This window comes from Arachis duranensis, chromosome 9, assembly GCF_000817695.3.
Source record: "Arachis duranensis cultivar V14167 chromosome 9, aradu.V14167.gnm2.J7QH, whole genome shotgun sequence".
Taxonomy (NCBI): domain Eukaryota; kingdom Viridiplantae; phylum Streptophyta; class Magnoliopsida; order Fabales; family Fabaceae; genus Arachis; species Arachis duranensis.
The window spans coordinates 3,450,718-3,477,575 of NC_029780.3; the positions used below are offsets into that span (position 1 = coordinate 3,450,718).

General features: G+C 34.0%; 2 protein-coding genes and 1 pseudogene across 3 annotated transcripts; 1 reads left to right on the top strand and 2 right to left on the bottom strand.

The window, feature by feature from the left end:
- Window positions 1-1,512: 1,512 nt before the first annotated feature.
- On the top strand, window positions 1,513-4,038 carry LOC107463864 (BES1/BZR1 homolog protein 2-like; annotated as a pseudogene).
- Window positions 4,039-5,383: 1,345 nt separating this feature from the next.
- On the bottom strand, window positions 5,384-12,567 carry LOC107463985 (uncharacterized). The gene is made up of 6 exons (XM_016082883.3): window positions 12,144-12,567; window positions 9,210-10,747; window positions 8,906-9,090; window positions 8,632-8,802; window positions 6,092-6,544; window positions 5,384-5,999 (listed from the first exon to the last, which is right to left on the bottom strand). Exons 2-6 carry the CDS (start codon window positions 10,708-10,710, stop codon window positions 5,559-5,561), a joined length of 2,751 nt encoding a protein of 916 aa, XP_015938369.1. The 5' UTR covers window positions 10,711-10,747; window positions 12,144-12,567; the 3' UTR covers window positions 5,384-5,558.
- A 6,914-nt stretch (window positions 12,568-19,481) lies between these two features.
- Window positions 19,482-24,767, bottom strand: LOC107463986 (nuclear poly(A) polymerase 4). 2 transcript variants are annotated; one of them, XM_016082885.3, is made up of 12 exons: window positions 24,357-24,767; window positions 24,174-24,251; window positions 23,512-23,619; window positions 22,892-22,954; window positions 22,645-22,806; window positions 22,199-22,312; window positions 22,062-22,124; window positions 21,598-21,927; window positions 21,335-21,499; window positions 20,415-21,203; window positions 20,063-20,139; window positions 19,482-19,974 (listed from the first exon to the last, which is right to left on the bottom strand). In XM_016082885.3, exons 1-12 carry the CDS (start codon window positions 24,468-24,470, stop codon window positions 19,947-19,949), a joined length of 2,091 nt encoding a protein of 696 aa, XP_015938371.1. In that variant the 5' UTR covers window positions 24,471-24,767; the 3' UTR covers window positions 19,482-19,946. The 2 variants fall into 2 exon arrangements, with proteins under 2 accessions (XP_015938371.1, XP_020987829.1); XM_021132170.2 differs by lacking the exon at window positions 24,357-24,767 and having other exon boundaries at window positions 23,514-23,619; window positions 24,174-24,215.
- Between the last annotated feature and the right edge of the window lie 2,091 nt (window positions 24,768-26,858).

Below are 26,858 nucleotides of genomic sequence, written 5' to 3' on the forward strand. Positions count from 1 at the left end.
TGAAGTTGCTAGTGTGCCCTTTCTCCTTGATCCATGGATGTCAGCAGAGCTCAAGAGGAGCTCTGATACCATAATAAAACAGAAAGAATGCAAAGATAATAAAATTGTAAAAGAATGATAATGAAAGAAAAGAAAAGATGAATAAATTTTATTAATTGTTGATTGATTGAATTGTTCACTATGAAGGTAAAACTAAGTATATATAGAGCATTGGCCTATGAAAGATAAAAGTAAATAAAGATAAGATAAAAATAAGATAGAGATAAAGATAAAGATAATTATAAGATAAGATAAAGATTAAAATTATAATTGAAGTTGTGTATTCTGTTGGGCTGAATTTGTGGGCCGTGAGACGTTTTTATTGTTGTCATGGGCTAAGGTGGAAGAGTGATTTAATAAGTCATTTTATTTATTTAAGGGCAGTGCTAGGTAGCCAAAGAGTAATTAGAATATAAAAATGTTACAAAAAAATTTCCATTCTCTTGATAAGCAAGTGATATACACCTCCTTATCACCTACTCTCCTTATCATTCACATTTATTCTACGTGGTTAGAGTCATTAATGTTCTTTCTAAAATTAGTTTTAGTTTCTCTCAAATCAAATCCCTAACATCCCTCAATCACATTATTACTCATTAAAATGCAATTTCTCTGCAGAAATTATGGAGGTTAAATTAAAAAATTTTAACAACTTTCAATATACAACTCATATTTTACACATAGACTATTAGAAAATAAAAAATAAAATATAAAATATAAACGAAAATAAAAAATAAATTTTTAGAAATAATTATTAACTTATTATATTAAAATCAATAAATAAGTATACATATGAATATTAAATAAAAAATATTAATAATTAAAATTATGACTTATTAGTGCACATGAGATAATTTGAAGAATACAATAAGACCCATAGTTTAAAATTTGGTAATATTAATTATAAAAATTTATTAATTATAGATATCATAAGTATGAAATTATGAATATTATGTGCACAAAATTATAGATGTTATTAATATGAAATTATGGATGTTATGGGTATAAATTTATGGATGTTATGAGTAAATTTATCAATTAAATAAATTAATTTAAGAATTTGACATTTTTTAAATTTAATTATGATAAAATTTAAACATTTGTAGTAACTTGATAGTTACTTATACAATAACTAAAAAATGATATGTGTATGGATGTAATGTCTAATAAATATGAATTTAATTTTTAGATGTTAGTTGTATGTAATTATAGATGTTATGTATATGAACTTTACAAATGCACGTAAAAACACAAAAAAAATTATATCAGTTTATTACCTTACCTCATCAAAGCTAATGTGGTTATATTTTCGAAAATTGGTTGACTGACAACAAATTCATTGAGTGAATCGTCTGTTGTTCAAATTATTCTTCAGTTCCTTCTGATTTTAAATATCATACTATTTGTAATGATAAAAACAATTTTTTGTAAATTTCCTTGGCCTATCCCAATTATGCTTGTAATTGAACTAGAATGGTGTTTGTTAACTTCTATCCTATACGATCTACAATTCATGATTCTTGTAACAATGATAAAGGTATTAAACAAGACTTTCACATTTTCTAATTCCTGACATGATAATAAATGAATTAAAGGAAATAAAAATTAAAGTCAATTGCAATTATTTAATGTAATTGATATTATAATTATCGTTCTTAAATATAATTATTATTAATTTTTATTGTATTTTTATATATAAAAATTAAATTATAAAAAAGAATATTAAGTATTAATTACAATAGTGCCTAATAAAAAGGGATATGATTTTATAATTAATATCATTAATAAGTAGATTTGATAAGAACGGTGACAAATTGAATGATAAGAGAGTGGAATAAAAAATAAAACTATTATTAAATAATATAAATGAAGTAAAATATAAAAAATTTTGACTAATTATGGTTGAAAAATTTTGGTTACCAAAATTTTTCCTTTATTTAATTTAGTGTACTCTATGTTGTACCAAGCAGAATCTTCTGCAAGTCAACACGCATCACCCTACTCATTTACCGGATATGTATTTGATATGGTGATTTGTAGGTAGGTATTCAAGAGATAAGTCGGTAAGTTTAATTTTATTAACTCAATACCATCAATAAGACAATGAGGTTTACTTATTCAAACTTAGACTTCAAACTCTTTAAAAGAGCGGATTATATTACCGACAACCGAATACATCGAACTTTAAGAATCGAACAACCAAGCAGAAGCTTCTCAAAGTCAACACGCATCACCATACTCGTCTTTATTATTGAAGGAAGCAAGTGAACAGTATTGAATCAATCACACTTAGAAGTTTAAACATTTAAAATTTTGTTAGTTTGTTTTGCATATATATATATTATGCCTGACCTTAACCAACTCAATAGCAAATAGCTTGAGTAAATCTCTAAAGGTCCCTCAGATTGAATCTTCGCACCAATGTTACCCCTGATTTTTAAATTGTTCTAATTGCATCCTTCAAATTGAGCTCCGTGCAAAATTTTGGTTCTTCCACTCATTTCTGACGTCATTCAGCAGCCGGAGGATACTTCCATTGCTTGTTAAGAAGAGGACGGTACTACCTACAGTAAGGTTTCTTCTTCTACTTCTCTTCCTCTCAGATCTACTTGCTCTTTCTTGCTTGCTTTGTTGATCCACTTTCTAATCTTGCTAAAAAGTTGATTTGATCATAAAGACTTGCGATCTAACTAGCTTTTGTAGATGATTGATTATGTTCCGTTAGTTTCACCCTAGAAATCTTGATTGAGATCTGTGTTTTGATGACAAGAATGCAAGAGGCCGCAAAGTGAGATTGGAGTAACTCCAGCGAACATGAGTGGTTGTTCTTCACTGCAGCCAAGCCCACAGTCACCAGCGTTCTCAAGTCCGGTTCCTTCCTACCATGCTAGCCCAACTTCCTCATCATTCCCCATCCCCTCTCGCATTGATCCCAACCTTCAAAACCCCTCTTCATTCCTCTTACCATTCATTCATAACATCACCTCCATCCCCACAAACCTTCCTCTTCTTAGAATATCCAATAGTGTCTTTGTTACCCCTCCTCTTTCTTCCCCAACCTCCAGGGGTTCTAAAAGGAAGGCGGATTTCGAATCCCTCTCCAATGTCTCCTCTCTTAATTCGTTCCGTCATCCTCTCTTCACGGTATCCAGCCCATCCAACCCCTCCCGCCGCCACCAATTGGCTACTTCTACCATTCCTGAATGTGATGAATCTGATGCTTCCACTGCGGACTACGGTCGCTGGGTTAGTTTTCAGACAATGACTGCCTCGGCAGCTCCAGCAGATCACTCCCCAGGGTTCCATGGATATGAATGAAGGCATGCAATGGGGCCGGGCTGCAGAGAGAGGAAGACCATCGGATTTTGACTTTGAGAATGGTAGAGTGAAGCCATGGGAGGGTGAGAGGATACATGAGGTGGGAGTAGATGAGTTGGAACTTACTCTAGGCCGTGGAAAGGCCTGACGTTGAAAACAATGTTTAGGGCTACCTCTAGGTAAAACGGCGTCGTTTAAGGCTGCCTACATGGACCACAAACTGCCAGCTCAGCACTCCGGCTGCTGAGTCACGCCGAAAATGGGTGGAAGGACTAAGATTTCGCACGGAGTTCAATATGAAGGGTGCAATTAGAACATTTTAAAAGTCAAAAATAATATTGGTGCACGGACTCAATCTGAGAGACCATTTTGGAGATTTACTCCAAATAGCTTTGACTATTAAGCAACTTATTAAATGGTAATATACAAAGAATACTACAAAAAAATTAGGTCTTTTATACACAAAAATATGTAAACGGATATGTATCTTTTGTATTGGCAGCTATAATTTTTTTTTATCATTTTTAATTTAAATCTGTTTTTTTATTTGAGGCCATGGAAGCACTTGATGTCTCCCGGCCAAAATCCTATTCCAGAAACAACAATAATGGTCAATTAGAGGATGAAGTAACTCAGGCTTTTTCTTTCCTTTTCAATCTAATAAGATTGTTTTCTGTTTTATATTTTTTTCTGTTATAATCGTATTTAATTATTTAAGTTTTATGCAAATTAACAATTATTGAATTCTCCATTGTACAAATACAAAAGAGAAAGTATTGTATGCTTTCTATTTTAAAACAAAAGTTTCAATATAAACTATATTTAAATTGTTAATTGGTGTGAAAAATAAATGAGCATTATTAATGTTCTGAGAAGTAATGTACTCTAATTTTTTTTTGTGACTATTCGGATAATGTACTCTAATTTAATATAGAATAAAGTACTATTTTGATTTTTAATTAATAGAGTTTAGAACATTATTTATATTTTGACAGCATCACTTATGAATAACAACATAACATAATACTCCATAGCATTTTTTTTATAGCAATTTTTTGTTTGCTTAAAAATTTTCATTTTTTTTCAAACAATATCAATGCTCCTTTATTTTTTACACCAAATAATATCTCAAATATATTTTACATTTACGTCATTATAGTCTTTATTTATCTTGCTTGCGTATGACGCGAATATCTTGCTAGTCTTTATAAAAGTAGTCACTTCTTCTATTCATTTATTTTGGATTTCTTTAATTATGTATAAATTTAAGTGATAGTTAACATTAATCAAGAAATATGTTAATTAAGAGTGTAATTTTTTAATGTATTTTCTTTATAATTTATTTATATTCATGCTTAAAAATATTAAATAGTTCTTTTTAATTTTTCTAGATGAAAGCTATAAGTTGTTAGATTTTTTTTTACATCTAATTTTACTTCTTAATTGAAAAAAAGAAAAAAAAAAACGATAATACTTTTCTTGTAATATCTAGGTCAAGGTTAAGTATTGGTTGACCCGATTTAATGAAATTGTTGTCAGACTTAGAGGAACTTTGAGTGGTTAGGAGATCTTGTAAAGAAATCAGTGTGTTAATTGAAGGTTAAATGATTACTTGAGAAAGTATAAATGATTACTTGAGAAAGTAAAATGGAGTCTATAGGAAAATGTTGGCTGATGTTGACATGATGAGCGAGGTCATAAAAGAAAACAAAAAACAAAACATGAATTTGGTTTGTCTTGGTTGGAGGCAAAAATAAGAAAGAAGCTTGTCCCCACACAAAAGTCAAAACCCCTCAATTTCTTGTCTAGATTAGTTGGGACTTGGGAGTTTGTTAATGGCTAATACTAATCTCTCTTTCTGGATGTAGGGAACCAACTCTATTAAGGAGAGATTGCCCTTCCCTAACTTATAAAAATAATAGATGAATACAAAATACATATCTTGAGGAAAACATGCACAAATTTTCAGCTCCTGCTGGATGCTATATCAGACAGAACGATGGAATGTTGCTGCAACTCAGAAACCTTAGAAAGAACAAAAGCATTGTGCTACAACTCAATTTACTGCAAGATGCACAAGACGTCTGAAATACAGCTAAACAACTGAGGTTAGATTGATGTTAGTTAGTATTACTAAGTTACAAACCATAAAAAAAGATTCAAATATTTTTACTGGTATACAAAATTTGTGATCAGGCATTTCATTTTGTTTTTTGCCTCTTTATTCTCTCAAGGGCACCAAGCCGACTCTCATTATCTTGATCTTTAGTACCATCCGCTTCTCCATTCATTCCACTCTCCTCTCTACCTCGAACCAAACTGCCAAAAACAGCAGAAGGGACATCCTTTTGTGCAATTTCAACCTTTTCCTCATCATCAGAGTCACTTTCTTCTGGTAACTCAATATCCTCGTGATTCGCACTGACTCTCAACCCTCCATCAGTCTGTGATTCCACTCCAGCACTCACAAACCCTACTTTTCTCTCTTTGGTTGCTGTATCGTTTGTTGCTGGGGCTAGTTGCCTTTCTAAAGCAGCCATTTCATCCTCAGGGACCCCAGCCTGTTTCAACTTGTCTTTGGCTTCATCAAGATTCACAGTCTGATCCTTTTGCATCAGATACTCTGGCAATATGAAATGTGTCTGCAGAAACAATAGAAGTAATGGTTAACAAAAATAAAGCATACAATGTTACAGACTTACATGGTAAGCCAAAAGGAAAAAGACTAGGTTACCTGGCTGTAGCTTGCAGAGACACTTCGTTTAATGCGAAGCATCTCTCTAAAGGTATCTTCGTTTCCATGCTGAACTTCAAATTCATGCCACTTTTCCCAGAATTCCGGATCTGATCGTGGATTGGCAAACTGAGAGGCATGTCCATATATTGCACGTGCTCGATCTATTTCTCCCAAGCTTTTCTCCAGCTCAGCAAACTTTAGGCACATAGTTTTGACATCTTTGTCCGGAAGACCAGATTGAATTGCCAGCTCATAGATCTGCCTAGTTTTGGGTACACCAAATATCTCAGATGCACGAGCAATGTATATTTCATACATGCTTAACTTCTCATCATTAGGAACAGCCTTAGTTGCTTCATCGTACACTTTCATGGCTCGCTTGGCTAGTCCATAGTCCTCCTCCAGCTTAGCATATTGCAGGTAAAGAGGCTTCACTTGATCAGCTGGAGCCTGTTAGGTAACATACACACAAAATTTGGATTAGCTAGGCATCATATATATTGTCCTCGGCATTAAACAGCCATATTTGACAAAAACAAACAGATTATTAGAATAAAACATTGAATAATAAAATTAAAAGAAGATTAGTAACAATGATCCTTGACAAACTAGAAACAACTTCCGTACCACTAAATGTGAAGACAACACAAGCTAATGGTAAAAGTTACTCTAGTCCATTAAACATTTAAATACAATAATAGTATAATACTATATAAACATAAATTGCATAAATACGTGCAGTACATAATAGTATTGTATATGCAGGGAAGATTGACTTTCTAGACAAATTTCCCGTCTGAGAATCTCCCACATAAGCGGCTATCAATATCTCAGATAAAAAATGAAGTAACTGCTTGAATAAGTATACAGAAGCAATAATTTCTGCAATGATAAGGTCTATACTTTATAGACACCAGCGATTCTCCAGGGAATCTACATAATCCTGAGCTTAACCTCCTAACTCTATCTAATCCCGTTATGGTAAAATAGAAATTATATTGAGAAGATTGATAATTACAGAAAGCTAGGAGGATAACAGATTTTCTGTACAAGAGAAAAAAAAAAAGATGAATCTCAATAGTGTGTGGCTTTCTAATCTCTCAACATATCAGAGATAGAAAGTCCTCTAGAAAAACATCTTTGTCTAAAAATCTGTCTAAATACCAGAAAGTGAGATGCTATTGCATACATTGGAACACTAACACAAAAATCCTGGATAGGGGAATTATGTAAAGGGGGATAACTGATCAAGATAACGAAAAGTAAACCCAACAAAAAAGGAAAAATAAACATCCAATGGTCCTCCCAGAATCAGAAGCAAGGGCCCCTTAGGCAGTACCTTCAAGGAAACCAAAGACTTAAAGGTAGTATAAATATAAATATCAAACTTTCAACAAGCACAACTTCAAATATCACAAAACTATAACTATTCTTCTCGCACTAAATGGAGCCAGCTACATAGATTACATAATGCCCTATCATAAACTAAGAAATAATCAAACCATCAAAAATTTAAAAGAGATCCATGGTGAAGCCTATCACCAAAGGAATGCCTCCCTAATATCTTTCCTATCCCCATTTTTATGACAAAGCTCATTGGACACACACATTCTCTTAATAATTCTCCTTGGTTCCTATCAACCTCTAAGATTTCATAATAGACAAGTCCAATACCTCAAACATAGAAACTTCAATTGTCCTTTATTTTACGTATATAGGCCAAAATATGGTTTAAATTCGTTTTAACCTAAGCAGAAAATGACCATTAAAACCCTAAAAGAGTAAATCACCAAGTGACCCTACACCATCAAAATTCACTCTTTCTGCTTGGAGGATGACTATATTCTTGCACAGTAAACCTTAATTATGAGTATCATACAAGCTTAATCACATTACTTAGTACCCTTTTATAATAAAAAACACATAGCCCACACATATTAGAATTCATCTACACTATTATTAACCTTCTAGACCAAATAAAAGTAAAACATCTAGTCATATCACATAAAACTTGTCTAAAAAATCTATCATTGAACGTGTGAATAGTGCTCCAACCAAATAACTAACCTACAATTAATCTGCATCAACATGACAACTTGAAAGTTCATAGCACACACATATTAGCTTTAATCTACACTATTTTTAACCTTTTACACCAAATAAAAGTAAAACATCTAATCTTATCCCATAAAATTTGGCTAAAAAATCTATCATTGAACATGTGAACAGTGCTCCAACCAAATAACTAACCGACAATTAATCTGCATCAACATGACAACTTGAGCGTTTCATGTAGAAGTAACCAACGTTCTATGCATTCAAGTTGCATAATGTAAATTATAGGCATACAGAATTCAAAGAAACACTAACTTAAGCAGACAACTAATAGTGGGCCATTTAAGGAAACAAGTAAAGAGGTTTTTTGTATTTTTGAAAAATTTGAAACATAATCCAGCTCCCATATCATCATCATAAAACTTGTAAAGAACAAATAATTTAACAACACTTGGGTTTCCACAAAAAGATAATTTACTTACCGTTTCAACTGCATTCTCAAACAGCTCTCTTGCTCTCTCCAATTTTGTCTTTCCATATCTCTTCACAAATTTAGACAGATATGTGACCCATATGTCTTTCACATGTGGATACTTGAATATCTTCACCCCTCTTTCATACACTTTAAAAGCATCTTCAAAGTATTTATGCTCCTGTATGCATCGGTGTAACAAATTATCAATATCAATCCAAATCACTAGAAATCATGGAAAATAAATAAGCAAATAAGTATTAAACACAGTCTTTGCTCCATACCTCCAGAAAGTAGGCATAATTAATAATTATTTGTGGTGTGGCTATTCGTAAATCTAATATCCGCTCATAAACAGCCCGGGTAGACTCCAAAGTACCTAGACTCTCCTCCAAATCGACATAAAAGGTCCACAATCTCAAAGATTTATGCAACTTCATCTGAACTGGTTCATTCCCATCAGCAGCCACTAAAATAAAACATAAGGAAAAAACATAGAACTTAGTTCATTTCCCTTGACAAACACAATTGATATCAAACTACTAGAATGGAAGTACAATGTATTAAGCAACATCAATTCAAGAATACCTCTTCGTTTGACTTCAACCGATGGTTCTGCTGTAGCCCGCCTCATAAGATCAAGTGCTCCTTTAAAATTCTTATGTCTCAACTCCATTTCTGCCCACTCACACCAGACACTAGCCAGATTATCCACAGTTTTATAATTCACTTGTACTGCCTTGTCAAATATGACCCGGGCATTGGCAAGATCTTTATGATGTTCATACAGCTTGGCGAAGGCAACCCACAAAGTATGAGGCTTTCCCACTGCCTTCATGGGATCAATCGTCCTGACAGCCTCCGTATAAGTCAGTATCTGCCTCGTAGGATTACCCTCAAAAAGCTTCACCCTCCGATGCCACTGCTCCACATTGTGAGGATTCTGGCGCAATAGCACACTGTTAGCCAACTCCGGCCTCCTTTCCATAAGGTAATCAAAACGTGCCAACCTCAAGTCTATGTCATTCTTGTCATTCAACCAAAACCCGCGTAAGATCTTCCTCTCAAAATCCTCCCCTTTAAACCGAACATCCTCCTCTTCCCCATCCCCAAAACCGTTTTCTTCACCATCTTCTTCCTCCTCGTCACTCATTCCCATCTCCTCCATCTTGTAAGCAAGCATGCTCTCCTCAAACTGTGAATACGAATCGAAAATCACACCGAAATCCCTAACAGTCACAACAGTTGACATCCCTTCCTCGAACACATCCCTCGCCTTCTCATGCAAACCCCTCCTAATATAATACTCGGCCAACGAAGTCCACAACCTGCCAACCTCATCAGTGAACTTCCTAATCCCACCCCTAATTATGGCATCCACATTTAACCCCGAGACCTCATTAGCATGCCTAGTGAGCAATTCACACAACTCCAACCACAATCTATGCCTAGTCTTCCCCTTAATCGAGAAAAACATGCCATCATTCAAAACCGAAGCCAACCTTTCAGCAGCCTCCTGCCACAAGCAAGAATTCACCAAAAACTCAATAAAATCCTCAATATGAGAAGGATCGTACTTCAAGTACCTACGATAAACCCGAAGAGAAGTCTCTATGGGCACACCCCTCTGACTCACGAAAACCAAATAGGGTTCCCAGATCCTATCATGCTGAGTGACCGGCAAAGCGCAAAGAGCTCGATCGAAGGTTCTCCTGGTTCTTGTAAGAAGCTTCTGGTGGGTTAGGGTTTGGAGGTACATGATCCAGATTCGAGGCATCTTGTGCATAGTGACGAGAGCACGCTCGAAAGTGTTGTTGAGGGTGTCGTATTGAGAGTGAGTGATTGGGAGGTTTCGAACGAGATCGAGGCGCTCGCGGAGGTAAGCGTGCCAGAGCTTGTAGGAACCTGGAAGGGCTTTGAGAGCGCGTTCGTAAATGACGAAACGTTTCTTGAAGGGAGATTCGGAACGAGCAATTAGGTATCGCCACCATAGCTTGAGGCTGAAAGGGTTTCGGAGAATCTCTTCCTCGTACAGAAGGTCGTCTTGGGAAGGGTACAGGTCCTGAGAAATTGACGATGATGAAGGCATCACGGCGGAGGAGAATTCGGAACGGAAGCTTATCAATCTAAGAACAGCAGCAGCAGAAGAAGAGTGATGAGAAGATGTAGACTAGTAACGACTGTGCACTGTCAGTGATAAAAAATAAAAATTGCATAGTTTTTATTAAAATAATTTTTACCATATATAATTTTAACACTTAATGTAATCCATCAGTGTTTGTTTGGATGCAATTAAGATTAATACAATTTTAAGACATAGATTGGGTTTGGTAAAAAATTTTTTGAAGAAGTGTTTGTACTTTTTACAAGTATCTCATTTTGTATTTGGTAAATTAAAAAGTTTAAGTGTTTGTATTTGTTGCTTTTAAAAGTTAGAAGAGGNATTTATTTTCCTACGTATATTTTTCACTATTACATTGCCATTAAAATACTCATATATTTCTAATTTCTCAACCTAATCTTCACAAATTTTAACACAATCTTCGTATATTTTTTATTTTTCAACCTAATCTTCACAATTTCAATACAAATACATCTCTATCACTTATTAGATATGAACTTCTATCTATTTATATTATTTTTTTTACGTTGTTTTTGTATTTTTTAGTAGATGTTTGTTTTTCTCTATTCTTTAAAACGTGAAAAAGACCTAATTTATGGAAACCAATCATAAAATTTTTTTACACCAACTTCATGAACATTAGTCAAAACTATAATAACAACATATATACATATGTAAATATAGATATATAATTTTACTTGAGATATGTGTCCCATTTGCTGTGATTTGTAAAAGTGAGTCAATATATATAGATAAATAATAGACGTATAAGTATTAACATTGAATTACATACAAATTTTATTATTGACTAATGATAACTCTATTTATATTAATATAGAGTAAATCAAATAAATATTTAAATTATTAGTTTCTAAAATTTAAAAAAAAATATTTTTCGTTATAAATATGTTTATTATAATTTTTTTAATTTTTAAAAACTGTTTTATTAAATATCAAATACAATTGTAATACTTGTACTTATTAAAAGTTATTTTTAACGTAATTTTACCAAATATAATCAACCTTAATATAATCCATATTAAAATAATTTTGTTAACATTTCAAAACAATTTTAAAAAGGTCAACACAAAAATTAACATGCTTTAACAAAGATTAATAAAGTTTTTAACCCAATTTTAACAAGCTCAGCACAATAACAAGAGTTCATCAACCAAGAACAAGTCAGTAACAGAGTTGAGCAAAACTAATCAACCAAGAACAAGTAAGGATGAACAGTGAATCAGCACCAATTTATCATCAAGTAGTAAGCCAGTAACAAAATTAATCAAGCAAGAACAAGCCAGTAACAGAGTTAAAATTTGATTTATTATCAAAGCAGTGAGCAAAGCCAATCAACCAAGAACAAAGCACTGAACAATTCTAGTGCATCCAGGCGTTACCTTCGGGCTTCGGCGAGGGCAGGGAGCAGAGATTTGAGGGAGATCGATGGACGACAGGAAGCTGGCGAGCCGGCAACCAACACGATGGACGGACTACGAGGGAACAGACGCGGAGCAGGACCTGGAGACACTGCTTTGGGCGATTGAGGGGAGGGCCTGAGAACAATGAACCAGGCGGCGACGGTGAGATGAACGGCGGCGCTATGGAGGCTAGGGTTTTCAAGGAAGACCTGAGATGGAACTATGGAGGCTAGTGGTTTCTGCGTGACAGCGTGAGAGTGAAAGGAGAGAGACTGGTTTCTGGGTTTGAATTCAGAAACCCTTTTGATGAAATAGTGATGGCGTCGTTCAAAGGAACCGGTCGGTTTTTAGAACCATCTTCAACTCCACCGAGAATGTGCAAGAATGGCTAAGCACTGGGAAAACTAAGACAGAAAACAACAAGGGTAAAATGGGTACATCATATCGTTTCATGATGAGATTAAATTAAATTTTTTTAATTTCAATTTCTTTTTTGGCTGATTAATTTAGGAATCTATTTTACATTGAATGATTGTGTATGTATAGAAAGAGACTTGAAAAACTAGCATTATCATATTTTTTCTTTCACTAATTTATATTTTTTAATATTATTTAATTATAACAATATTATTAAAAATACATGTTATCATGATTCATAAAATATAAAATTAAAAAATTGAATGTTATTTTTAATTAATAAAATATTAATAATTTTTATTTTAAATTGTCATTTATCATCAACCGTTATAAAATTTAAATTAATTTTGATATGCTGTTAGACAAAATTTTAAACTTCGTAATCAATTAAATTTAACTCATATTATTATTCAATTAAATTATAAAATAATGATTAAGCATATTTATCTATATTAAAAAGATATATTTTTTGTATATTTTTTGTTGAATAATAATATTATTGAATCATATATAAATTGACAAATTAAATAAATATATTATACAATATTTTTTATAAATTAACTTCTAACTTTAATACTAAAATAAAAAATAAATAGATCTCTAACTTTTTTATTTAAACGCGGACATTTTAATCCTTCAAAATTGAAAAATACATTTAAATTTCTCATCTTATAAAACGTGTGACAATTATATCCCCCTGTGGTGTTGGGGTTCAAAACGATAACAAAAAACGCTAACCTGAAAAAGAGAGTAATGAGGTGTCCGTTTTGGTTGATGATGTAGATGGTGAGCAAATTATTAATGGACAAATCGATTCTTATGCATTAAAACGACGCCGTTTCAATCCTCCACCTTACTTCACCTCTTCGTAATCCCCATAACACCCATAACCCACTCCAATTATTACAGAAAACTCAACCAGAAGACAAACAGCGTCTTTCTCCCTCCAAAAAAGAAAACGTCTTCCTCTAGTTGAAAGTGGTGTTGTGCTAAGTGTATGTTGTGGTTGGTAAAAGTAACGGCAAGCTTCGTCTGCCAAGAAACTACCATCTTCTATAGAGGTAAGGATAATATTCGAGGCTATGTGCGTTGTTGTTTAAATATTTGTGACAATATAATGCATGGGGTTGGGTTTAGGGGTGATTGCATGTTTTCTTTCGTGTAAAAGAAGAAGAAAAAGTAATGTGGAGTTTACTGATTTCAAAATTTCAGGTACTTAATATAGGGTTTAATCTCTAATTTATGTATTTGATGTTTTCTTTCGTGTAAAAGAAGAAGAAAAAGTAATGTGGAGTTTACTGATTTCAAAATTTCAGGCACTTAATATAGGGTTTAATCTTTAATTTATGTATTTGTTGATAATGTAGATGGAGGATATATCATATATGTATGGTTCCTATTTGTTATCACATAGACCATTTTAGTAGAACACCGAATGAAACTCTTGTGTATGTTAATGGGAAAGTTGAAAAAGTTTTCGAAGATGGACATAGATTTCGTGAATTTTAGGGACTTAGTAACATTGTTTAAGGGTCTGGGCTATACATCCTATAGAGGAGTTTATTGGTATGACCCAACAAGCAGCGATATTGAGTTTGGATTGCATATTTTGAGAGGGGATATAGGAATGAATGAACTTCGAGAGAACAAGTTGAGGAATTCAATCACTGATGAGTTTTACATATACTTCGACCACCCTGTTGATGAGGCAGAGATAGTGGATAATGCAAGGAAAGAAGATGCTATTGCAGAAAAGGGGGCAGAAGAATTTGATGATCCCTTTGATGTTGATAGCATCATGAGGGAGTTTCAGTCATCATCATCAACAGAAGATGATGGGTATGAAAGTGGGGAGGACGAACTGTATAAACTTCCTTCGGCTGTGTCTGAAACTATTTTAGATGGGGATTGTTCCAGTTTTGATGAGGAAGATGATGGGATGAAGAGAAAAAGAATTTTGAAAGGAAATGAGAAGGTTGTGCCAAAGAAAAAGATTAATGTGGAGCAAGTAAAAGGGACAGAGTTAAGTAGAAGAAGTAAAAAATGAGTTGGACCAAAGAGTGCAAGTGAGAGTGATGCCAAAAGAACTAGATCTGCTGTGAAGCCCAAAAGAACTGAGCTTACTGTGAAGCCCAAAAAAACTAGGTCTGTTGTATATCTTAGAGAAGCTATGCCTACTGTGCAGCCCAATGATAGGTCTCCAATCGGCCTTTATGTGAATGAGGAGAATTCAGATGATGATGACCCTATTTATGAGTATGAATCAGAGAATCTTCACACACCAATTTCTTCAGAAGATGAGGGATACAAACATGAATTTCCAGTGTTTAATAATGAGTATGGGTTTAGAGAGGGTAGATTTGAGGCTGGAACCAACTTTGCAACCATTGATTAGTTCAAAGAGGTGGTAAAGGATATGTTCATATCTGAAGGGAGGGAACTTGTCTGGATAAAAAATGATAAGGAAAATGTGAGAGTTGGCTACAGAGGTGAAGACTATCCATGGCTGGCACATCTATCCTACAACAACACACTGTTATGCTTTTAAGTAAAGACTTACAAGTCAGAGCATACCTGTGCAAGAGATTTGGGTAGTAATGCTGCTGATCAACACTGGATTAGTAAAAGTGGAGAAAAGAATGGCAACTCAACCTCATATGACAACTAATGAGGCAATTGACTTTCTTAGAGAAGAATTTAACTTGGTGGTGCATCCGAAGATGGTTTACAGGGCAGTGAAAGAGGCCAAAGAGAGAATTATGGAAAATAAAAAGATTAGTATGGGAAGCTCATGGACTATAACATGGAGATAATTAAGACGAGTCGATAGCAAGAGTAGATGTGAAGCCTATCTCACAATCCCTTCCTGTTTTTGACAATTTATATATGCTTCGAGGTCTGTAAGTAAGGCTTCAAGAGTTGATGTAGGCCTTTCATCCATCTAGATGAAGCTTTTCTTAAAACATACCATGGAGGCCAACTACTTTCAACAATGGCACAGGATACGAACAATCAAGTCTTTGTAGTGGCATATGATGTTGCAAGATCAGAGACTAAAGAATCATGAAAATGGTTCTTCACACTACTTCAGGAAGATTTGGGTGATGCCAGTCAATTTGGTTGAAACTTTATATCTGACTAGCAAAAAGTTAGACTTTTACACAGTTATTTTGGATAGCTTAGACTAGTATGCATAGGTTAGAATATTGCATGATTCTAGACTGTTGTGTTAATAATATGTGTTCGCAACATTATATGTTTGTAGGGCCTGCTACCAGCATTAAAGGAGGTTATGCCGAGAGCACATTATCGAAACTGTGTCATGCACATGTGGAATCGGTTCGAAGACATGCACATTAGAAACATAGTTCGGGAGTGTGTTAGGTGCACAACAGAACCAGAGTTCAAAAAACCATGGAGAACCTAAAAGGGGTTAATAAGACTGCATAGGAATATTTGATGAAGTTTGACTCTACCATTTGGGTTAAAGCTTGTTTCAGCCACAGACCCAAGGTGTATAACCTTACAAATAACATGTGCGTGGTGTTTAATGCAAAAGTTGTGAAGTACATATGCAAGTCAGTGTTGACAATGTGTGAAAAAATTAGGTGCTATTTAATGAGAAGAATGACCAAGTACATTAGGCTGTTAGAGCACTATACTGAAAAGCTTGCACCAGTCCAGGAGAAAAGGTTACAGAGGCGGATAAAACTCAGCAACACACATGTTCATGCAACATATGACAATTGACTGACAAATGGTTTAATTTACAAGAGTTTCTTTTGATTTGTTTTGATATAATGCTGGTTTAAATGTGAATTGTCAAGGCAGTGGATTGTGAATCCACCATGCGCGGGTTTAATTCCCGTCGTTCGCCCATCAATCTAATCTACAAAAAAACAAGAAATATATATTCATAAATACGGGGTTAAATTAAATGCAATCAAAGTATAAATAAATATATGATTTGGTAAAAAATAGAAAAGATTAATCCAAGATTTTTCTTGTTTCTATATAATTTTTATGTATGTGAACACGAATCCATCTTCCTTTTTTTACGTAAAAAATCCTCTTTTTTACGATTAACAAAGGAATTGTACAATACAAATAGTACGAAATAACGTAAAAAAGGACTCATTAATAAATTTTTTTAGCCTACGACCTAGAAGTTGGTTGTATTCAGGCATGCTATGCATACATGCTATTGTTGCAATAAAAAAGAGGCATGATCAGCCATGGAATTATGCGCATCCCTGCCTGTGTACGGAATCCATTCATAAGACATATGCACATTACATAAAATCGATTCCTAGTGAGGAATTCTGGTCTACCACTGACCTGTTTAAGCATGCTCCACCACTCATCAAACGACCTATCGAGAGGCCAAAGGTGCACAACCGCAATAAGGACCCAGTTGAGGTTCATATTCAGGGGAACAAACTGAAAAGAAGCTTTCAAGTTACGTGTAGCAAGTGTAACGAGAAAGGACACAACTATAAGACTTGCAAATGAGCACCAAGCAACCCCAACTGAAAACCAAAAATGAAAAAGCCTAAGAAGTGTGTTGATGACTCACAAGCCTTGGTTCTGCTTCTCCTTTCACAGTCAGCACCTCAACCAGATGTAAGCAAGTACTGTTTATGCATTAGGTTGTATATATACACTCAGCAAGAATACTTTTGTACATTTTAAAATTAGTCAGTGGTTATAATGTCATTTTTTATGTAGCATAGGGACTAATTTGTCCATTTAGTTAATTTGCTGGATCTTTGTTACATAAGATCTAAATCAATCACAAGGTAAAAAAATTGCTGAAACTAGTACTGTGCCAGCACAATATGCTGTAAGACCTTATTAAATAATACACTTTAAATACAATAATATACTTCTTGAACCATAATTTGAATCTCTGAGTATTTGGGTTACTATTGTAGAATAATATCATTAGCCAGAATATTCCAAGTCTGCCAACCAACACAACAATGTAGGCAGTAACATCAGAGACTGCACAAGTAGCAGCACCACTCTATCCTCAAGTAACTACAGCAACAGTACCATCTGCTCCAGTCTAAACTCCATTCAGGCCTCCATCTCAGCTGTCAAGAATGAGTCAACCCAAACACCAAGCTGCTACCTCTAAATTCAGACCCAAGCAAGCAATTTTCAAGTCCCAACAAGTACAAATCCACCCCAAACTCAAAGCACTAGCACCAATAGAAAACCATCAAAAGAGACCTTGAAACCAGCTAGCAGTGGTATCACATGGATTTTCAAGTTCATCCCTAATCCTGGTTCCAAGCATCAGAAGAACTGAATACAATTGCATAAATTCTGTTTTTTTTATCCTAGTTAATAGCATCAATTGAACAATGCTTTTTAGTTATTTTAGTTGGCAAACTTGTTTACATGCCAACTAGTCATTTTGTGACAAATTTATGCTGTTGTCTAATGTTTGGGATTAAGCCAAATACAGTCAACTATGCTTATCTTGTGCTACTATTCGTCATGTGGTTATAATCTATTTAAAATTACTACCTTATATAATACTTGACTTGCAATATTGTTTAGTTATTCTTATTTCAAAGAAAATTGGAGTCAATCCAAACTTCATATTACACAGCCAGCAGTAACAATTTTCATTACAACATCACCAAGTACATCAATCATCTTTAGAATAACAACTATACTAATCATAGTAATAGGCCACAAATTCATGCATTTTTCTTTTCAAAAAATAACAATTTTCTCTCCAAATCTTTCATTTTTTTTTTCCAATTCTTACCTTCCAAACCGTTCTTCTTCAACGTCTATTCGCTCAACATCATCCACAGCACCCAATGCTTGAGTCTCTATGCCCCTAATTTTTTTCAGGTATTCATCAAGTCAAATAAAGTACCTGCAGTACCGTCGTTTAACCTACAGCAAATTACCAAAGAATCACCCGATTAGACAATTACAGTTTCATCCAACTATTGACAAAATAGTAACTTAACTTGAAGTATGGACACCCGAGAAACATTCTAGTAGAACACTTTGGCGCAATCCCATCTCTCTCGTATTCAGAATGACATATACGCCGCAGAAACACTTTGACGCAATCCCATCTCTCTCGTATTCTCCTGGCACGACGCATGAAGAACCCTCTTTATTCGTCATGGACGATCACACCATCAATGGCCATGATTTCGTCGATACATTTCGATCAAATAGGGCTCAGTGTCAACACGGCGTTATTTTGATGCATAAGGATCGATTTGTGCATAAATAATTTGCTCACCATCCACATCATTTTGATGCATAAGGATCGATTTATGCATAAATAATTTGCTCAAACCAAAACAAACACCTCATCACTCTCCCCTCCAGGTCATCATTTTCTATTACCATTTTGAATCCCAACTACACTGAGAAGTATAATTGTCACACGTTTTATAAGTTGAGGAATTTAAATATATTTCTTTATTTTAAGAAATTAAAATATCCGCATTTAAAAAATTTAAAGACCTATTTATCTTTTATTCTTAATGTTAATTTACATATTATCTAATATATCTCTAAACAACATATATAATATTTTAAATCTATACTATATAATATAATTAATTTAACTCTTCGTGAGTCTTAATCTAGTTAAATCATATTCACGAGTTGGTAAATTTACTTGTAACTTGATCCAAACTAGCTTCGAATTTGATCTAATTACCACCCATTCGGGATCGAATTTTCAGGTTGAAATCTGAATTTACCATAAATAAAGCATCTTCTCGTGCAGTGTTATTGGTTGTTTTAGATAAAAATATCATTTGTGCAATTGTGCTGTGTTCTTTTCTTTTTTTTCGGCTTCTGGTTTTTGGTCCCTAATAGTGTACAAGGATAAAGCAAGAAATGTACAAAGAATCAAGATTGAAGAGTCTATAACATTGTACTAAACTATCCTCTCAAATGAAGTACATATAAAAATATATTGCTCATAAATGTGTGTTCTTTCTAGAAAATAAAAGTCAAAGTCCCCACCCCACTATCACTATAACTATCTCCAAAAGGCAACAGAAAAAGGAATGAGTAACCCTCACTCAACATCAGTAGGATCAAAGAACATTGAAGAAACGGCCATAAACTGTAAATATGTACCAAGTTGAGGGAGTATCCTATTAAAACCTTAGATTAAGAGTAAACATAGACATCATGACACGCAGAAACTACGAACTGTAGAAAGGACAAGACTAATTCTTGTCCCAGCTCTTCAGCTTAATGTCAATTATCCACTTTTGCATGCTTGAGAGAGACCATGCAAGCCTGAAAAAATTAGTGAAATGAAAGCCAGCATTTAAACTAATACTTACCTGAACTACTGGCTTTCTCCTCTTACTTCATTGCACAAGGTGTCAATCTCCTGCCATATTCGGAGGAACAAGTGAACTCATAAAAGACAAAAGACAGAGAGACAAGTATAAAAATCACAAATTAAACTAAAAACATGCCTTATGATTGCTTTTTGCACAACATCCGAGTTGATGCTTCCTTTAGAATTAAGAACCATCCCTGGCATTTGATTTGGCTTCACAATAAAGCCCCCAAAAAGAAAAACACAAAATACAAGTAAATTGGTCAGTGCTCAATGTAGTCCATCATATGAAATACAGAAATAGGAAGTTCATGACATTTAAGTAATAATGGTAACATAGAAAGCAGTTGATGAATGCACTAGCACATTAATTCTTAAAACTAAGATGGCACAACAACTAATTATAGTAATATCAAAAAACTAAGAGCTGATCAAATGATTCGACTAATGAGAAATGGATAAAGCTATAGGGAATTGAAAGCCAAAACCTCCAACTGTTGTTGTAGCTCATTTTGTAATACTTCATTTCCTCTAGCCACTTCATTTTCCACAAGTGGGACAGAATGTATCCCACACGCCGTATCATGAAACCTGCCACTGATCGTCCCGTCAACACCCTTGTGATCTTCAACTGAAACTGCTATTTGTGTAGACCCAACATCTTCACAGGAACCACCATCACTTGTAAGAGAGGTAACCACACTAGAATTTGAGGCACACTCAGTGTCAGATTCAGGAGACTTTGTCCTCTCAATCATATGGCCACTATTGTGCATATCAGCAGTTAAACCACTAAAACCCATGCTCAACCTGCTTCTAGCGAAGCTATCCATTGGAACACTAAATTGTTTTTTCACTACAATATCCCGTTTCACATCCACCTTATCAACATACTTCCTTTTTGGGTTTCTTTCACAATGTTCAGTTCCAGAGATATCCTCATGAGATGATTTATGAGGATTGTCCAGTTGGCCAGTTGGCCTTGACTGTCGAGATCGTTTATAACCCTCAGGAAACACGTAGGATGGGATTTGCCTTCTACGAACATGAGAAACATAAATGTCCATCCCCGGCTTCCAGAACATGTACATATTAACTGAATGTCGAAACTCATCAACAGTCCCACGTATATCAAATTGCTGACCTTCTTGAACAATCTCCCCTGACTTCCGTTGCAATCCCATGAAGAAAGCAGAATGTGCACACTGCCTTGACATATCCATATACTCATAAGGATAGGGATGACATTGCAACTTCCCAAAAGTATCACGCTCAATCTGTCAATAAAATCCAAATGAATTTAATGAGAGACACAGAAATCAAGTTGATGTTCTCCCCCGAAAATTACTCAACATGGCAACCCCTTTAAAACATTCCTCATTTGACCATCATAAATAAGTAGACATACCATTAAAGTTAGTTGTCGAAGGCGTGATTCCACCCAACCTTTCCAAGCACGCAAGTCATCAACATCAGCAGCAACTATGTCTACTTGCAAGTAGTTTTTATAGCTTTCAAAGAAAGCATAGGGCTCAAATAGAGCAGTCCATTGAGCCTTATTCAATTCAACTTCCTATTTTTTTTTTTAAACAAAAGCAAAGTCATTATTTATAGCTTAAAATCTAATAGACTTCTGAAAAACTCAAGAACATAACAACTAACAAGTATTACCCCACATATCTTGTTGCTATATTGAAACTGCTCCATCATAACACGAAGGGTGCTTGTAGAAACATTATAACTAGAATTCATACAAGGATAAGCAGGAGTAATGATTGGCATATGATGGGTTCGATCACGAGGATTTTTACGAGGATCCCAAACAGAAAACCCCAGCTCATTCTCCTCTATAGGACATAACATGACAGGATTTGGCCACCGCCACTGTGTATACACCCTAAAGAATCGAGAGACAAGCATGCTTGGAATTGCATTTGGATATAATTGGCACACTCGAGCCACAAGAAGGGCCAAGTTAACACCGCCAAGAAAACCAGTAACCTGAAATAAGTATGCAAAAGTAAATACAGAAATAATAAGCAAATACCACAGAGCCACTAATCCTATTTCTGGAGAATCAAATCTAATATGACATAAAATGATTAATGAAATGCAACCAATAAAGTATAACTCACATTGGAATAGACACCTCTCCTTTTCGCCCAAAACTTTAGGCAACGAAGTGTTGTTCGAAAATTCTTTGGTTGGTGCACAACAAATTATGGGAAATGTTTGATTTGAAACAATAAAAAATAATAACCCTAAAAAATACCTGAACATTTGGAACAAGCTTAAGAATTTGATCTGCAACCCTGCAGCCATTTAAACTTCGTACTGTTGGCTCATCAATGTTTTGTAGAATAGAAACGTCTGCTATGTCCAAGTCCTGCGCATATTCATAGGAAAAAGGTTCCAATATACAGGACAAAAAATAAAGAATCAACTCATGATAATGATACAGTCGTATAAAGAAAATAGTTGAATTCTAACATCTTTGACCTCCTAAATGCATCAAAGATCAAATCGAGAACACTTATTTAGCAGCAAAAGATTCATTTGTAAGCAAATTGAATGCTAAAAAGGCCGTTCTTGATATTCACATATGCTTATTTTCTTGATTTGAAAAGAAACAGTACTAATTAGAACTAAAACCTGATTGGACATTATAACATATTTTTAAGTGGGGAAAAAGTTGAAGAACAAAACTTTTTTACTTACATCACGCACAACTAAACAAGAAATACTTGCATAAAGTAGATCAATCGATATTCCATCAAACTTGAATTTCATTACTGGGACATGAGCATCTGGAATTGGTTGCAGTTCTGTTATTTCCTCCATGTTAGCAAGGATGTCATGCAATACAAAGAAAAAATCCTCCTGAATAAAAAATATTAAATATTAGAATTGAAATTTTAGAATCAATTCCATGAAGATAATCAACTTATTTGCAGTATCGATCTACCTCTCGATTAACATAAGATGGCCCAATACATAAAGTATCCAAGTCAGCCCCAGGACCATGAACCTGCATCATAGAAAAATTCAAAAAATGAAGGGGATTACAAACAACTATGGGAAAATACATGCTCAATTTGGCAATTTCTTTACTCCATGGAAGCAGGTGAAGAAGTCAATTTCCCATTAAAGGAATGGAAACAATTTACAATTCAAAGTATTGTAAGATTGGAGTTCGGCTTCACGCACAACTTACAATTAAAAATTTTACAACGGTTAACAATAGGCCATGCCTACTACGTACAAATTACTCCACATTGGGAAATATTGGGAAACATATTAGAAGCTACACCAAAGAGGGAGTTTAATTTATCACATACATCAAAGTAGTAAAATTAATGGTCTAAGTTTGACTATCAATCAAATAAAAGGTTTATCAATATCCCATGCAATCAAGATGATTATGCTCCTAAAACATTGTACAAAGACAAGAGATACTTTAAGAACATCTTTAAATTTGCGAAGAAACATCAAAACATAAAGTTGTGCTTCGTGATCGTCTTTCAACAGTTTTAAAAACAAAAAAGAAAAAATAAGATGTGCATGTTGGTGAAGAAAGAAACTCACACCAAGTCGATAAGAACCAAAAGTGAATATAACAGCATTTGCATCCTCAACCATTTGATCAGTGTATCCTCTTCTGCGGGTAAGCATCTTCACCCAACTTTTTAACACCTAAGAAAATTGAAAACAAATCATAAGCAATAACAGTTACTTTGAAGGCTTTGAATCTTGTATACCACACATCATTGCAAACATGACAATCACAATTGTAAAGATTTGCTCCACTAAAGTGTAACCACAGGGCACAACATAAAGGGTAAAGTCAACAACCTTAATTGTTAACAAGAAAACTATGAGGTTAGAGTTAGGTTATCTCACATATATAGTCTACCATATAGGTCTTCATATCCTATGAAACCATAAGTCCTCAGTTTATGATTGAATGCTCTTACCATTTAAGTCTTCAGATGAACTACATTCTTGTTGCAAAACAAGATAAAAGTAACAAAGTGATTACAAAAATGATATATTAGATGATTAAATAGTATTTGATCACTACAATCAATTATCAGTAGCATATTGATAACAACTACACTAATAAAGCCGAACATACATAAATTGGCACCATCATCATCAATAATACTATATATCTAAACAATAAGTGTAATAATCAAAATATAGATAACATAAAAAAAATCGTTTTTTGATTCCGCTAAGGCGTTTACCTGTCCAAGTCGGTGAAGAACCTCTACTCTCTTGGCAGCTTCCTCCTCGCTCTCGTAAAGCCCAGAATCAACCAGAAACTTGCATGAAGAAACACCCACCAAAACAATTCTCAGAAAATTAATTTGATTTGATTTAATTAACAAATATAAACAAAAACATAAACAGTTAATTTAAACACAAACCTTCTCTAATTCCTTAGTCCTTTGGATATCAGCAACCGTTGGGCCAGCCTTTGAAATTGGCTTCGTCACACCGTATTGCTTCGACGATGCTCCCACTTCATCGCAATTTCCCATGATTTCAACACCAAACCAAAAGGGAAAAGGGGAAAATTTCTTTTTTTTTTTTTTCAAAAACAAAAATGTCCAAAGGAATCAAACACAATAAACGACTAAAAAAAAGAACGATTGATAATCGAAATTTAAGAAGTGAATTGAAAAGAGTAATAAGGAAAGAAGAAAGAAAGGAAGGAAAAGAAAGAGGGAATTGGAAGCAGTGAGAAGGGGATGTAATGAAGGTTAAGGAAGAAGAGATTGCAACAAAGGTTTTCGAGCAACCGAGAGAGAGAGAGAGAGAGAACCCTAAAAAACCGATTTTTCTCATATGTTTATGTTAATTTTTTTTCCCCTTATAAGACTTCTAACAAGTTTAATCACTCATGCCATCCACGTGATAAGATTAAAATTATAATTTTAAATTGTTATATTAAATTTCATTTTAATTTATAATAATTTAATTAATAAAAAAATAACTTGTATGTGTTGTTTTTCTTTTTTTAATATAGTATTAATTGTATTAACTATAAAATAGTTATTTAATCTACTTTTTTCAATAAATCAGGTATATATACTCAATATGACCATAAATAATCTAGTAATACTTAAATCTACCAACAAAATTTTATATGTTGGTTTACTGTGAAGTAAAAAAATATCAAAATCAGCTCAAAATGAAGAACAAATTAATAGAGAATCCTAATGCAGAAAGTTTTGTAATAAACAATAAATAATTTAAACCTACTGAATAACAATTCAATGCTATCTTTTGATACCTGCAAAATATATACATGAAACAATACCGTATCAATGTTTGTATATAAAATTATACGAATTTTAATGATAATTTTAATATTCTCAAACTATTAATGTACAATAAGAATTCATCTATTAGTTCCTAGAATTTCTAAATTTTTTTAAGTGATAGTAATAAATTTTAATAAATAAATAGATTTAGTAAGACATTTTGTTATTACCTTTTTATTATAGGCTCTCAAAAACTTCTCTATATACCACATTCATCATGCAGTTATCTTCTAAGTGTCCATGATCTTGCAACAGCACTCGCAAACCATCTTTACTCGTTATCCTTGATAACGTAACATACAATTGACCATGGGTGAAAACTGGCCTTGGAAGTTTCAATAGAGTTTGTCCATGGGACTTATTTATTATCATTGCAAATGATATGATAATTGGGATTTGTCTTTTTTGAAACCTGACCGGCAATGTTTCATTATTTGGAATTAGATTCACTATTGGGATAAGAACAATACTTCTAACTTTGTTATCAGTTAAAGTCTTGCATTCTATCACATGATTTCCCATGCTTCTAACTCGCATCCTCATTCCATTGCACAAACCATTAGTTTGGTCTATATTCCGCAGCAACATAACAGGAGCGCCAACCTTCAAAACCAACTTGTGTGGTGGTAGACCTGAACAATTTATTCCATTTAGAATCTCCGGCGAGAAAGCATCTAACTCAAGTTCCATATTTCCCTCTTCAGCACACACAGAGTCTGAACTTAAGTACACTATTTCTTGTCCAGGTAGCCCTGCAGTCATCTTGTTGTTGACATCAGTGACACAAAAATCCAAAGTTGGTGCAAGAATTGCTCTATCCTTGAAATAAATTTCAACGGATAAATTGGATAACATATTTGGATACACGAAATCAATGAGGTCATCCAAAACTGTCTCAGAGTTCTTAATCAAAATGTCAGATGGTATATGAACGATCGATTCACCATCTGTTGTATCACCAGCCAAACCATCACCAATTTTGAGTAGCCATTCTACAAAATTTCTGAGTTCTTGTATATTGTTGTTTTCACCTAGTGACAATCTCATGTTTTTTGTAAGCTTCAAAACCTTACAGTTATGCCACAAATATGAAGAATTAATAGAAGACTGAATTATATCTTGCCTTGAGCCTCTGAGAATTACAGGTAAAATTTGTCTAAAATCTCCTCCGAGAACAACAACTTTACCTCCAAATGGCAAATGAGCATTATACGAATCTGAGCACCTTAAGATGTCTCTGAGGCATTTATCTAAAGCTTCGTAACAATACTTACTTATCATTGGAGCTTCATCCCATGTGATTAATTTGGCCTTAGCTTGGATATTAACCTTGCAAGAGGACTTCCCTGTTTAATGCTACACAAAGAATCCTCATTTATGGCAAAAGAAATTTTAAACCTTGAATGTGCAGTTCTTCCATTAGGCAACAAAAGTGCAGCAATCCCACTCGAAACAACATTTAAAACTATACCTCCTTTAGACCTAATTGAGCATGATATAGTTGACCATAAAAATATTTTTCCACAACCACCTTGACCGTATAAGAAGAAAAATTCACCCATATTACCGCTAACAGCACCAATTATTTGATCGTATGCAAAT

Bases quoted from the DNA above. Each gene is read 5' to 3' on its own strand.
- LOC107463985 (XM_016082883.3), bottom strand. From the start codon at position 10,710: ATGCCTTCATCATCGTCAATTTCTCAGGACCTGTACCCTTCCCAAGAC. The intron at 6,545-8,631 runs GTAAGTAAATTA...GTTACCTAACAG, and splicing joins TTGAGAATGCAGTTGAAACG to GCTCCAGCTGATCAAGTGAA. The intron at 6,000-6,091 runs GTAACCTAGTCT...TTGTTTCTGCAG, and splicing joins TCTCTGCAAGCTACAGCCAG to ACACATTTCATATTGCCAGA.
- LOC107463986 (XM_016082885.3), bottom strand. From the start codon at position 24,470: ATGGGAAATTGCGATGAAGTGGGAGCATCGTCGAAGCAATACGGTGTG. The intron at 24,252-24,356 runs GTTTGTGTTTAA...TCTTCATGCAAG, and splicing joins GGACTAAGGAATTAGAGAAG to TTTCTGGTTGATTCTGGGCT. The intron at 19,975-20,062 runs GCATGTTTTTAG...CGAATATGGCAG, and splicing joins GTGCAAAAAGCAATCATAAG to GAGATTGACACCTTGTGCAA.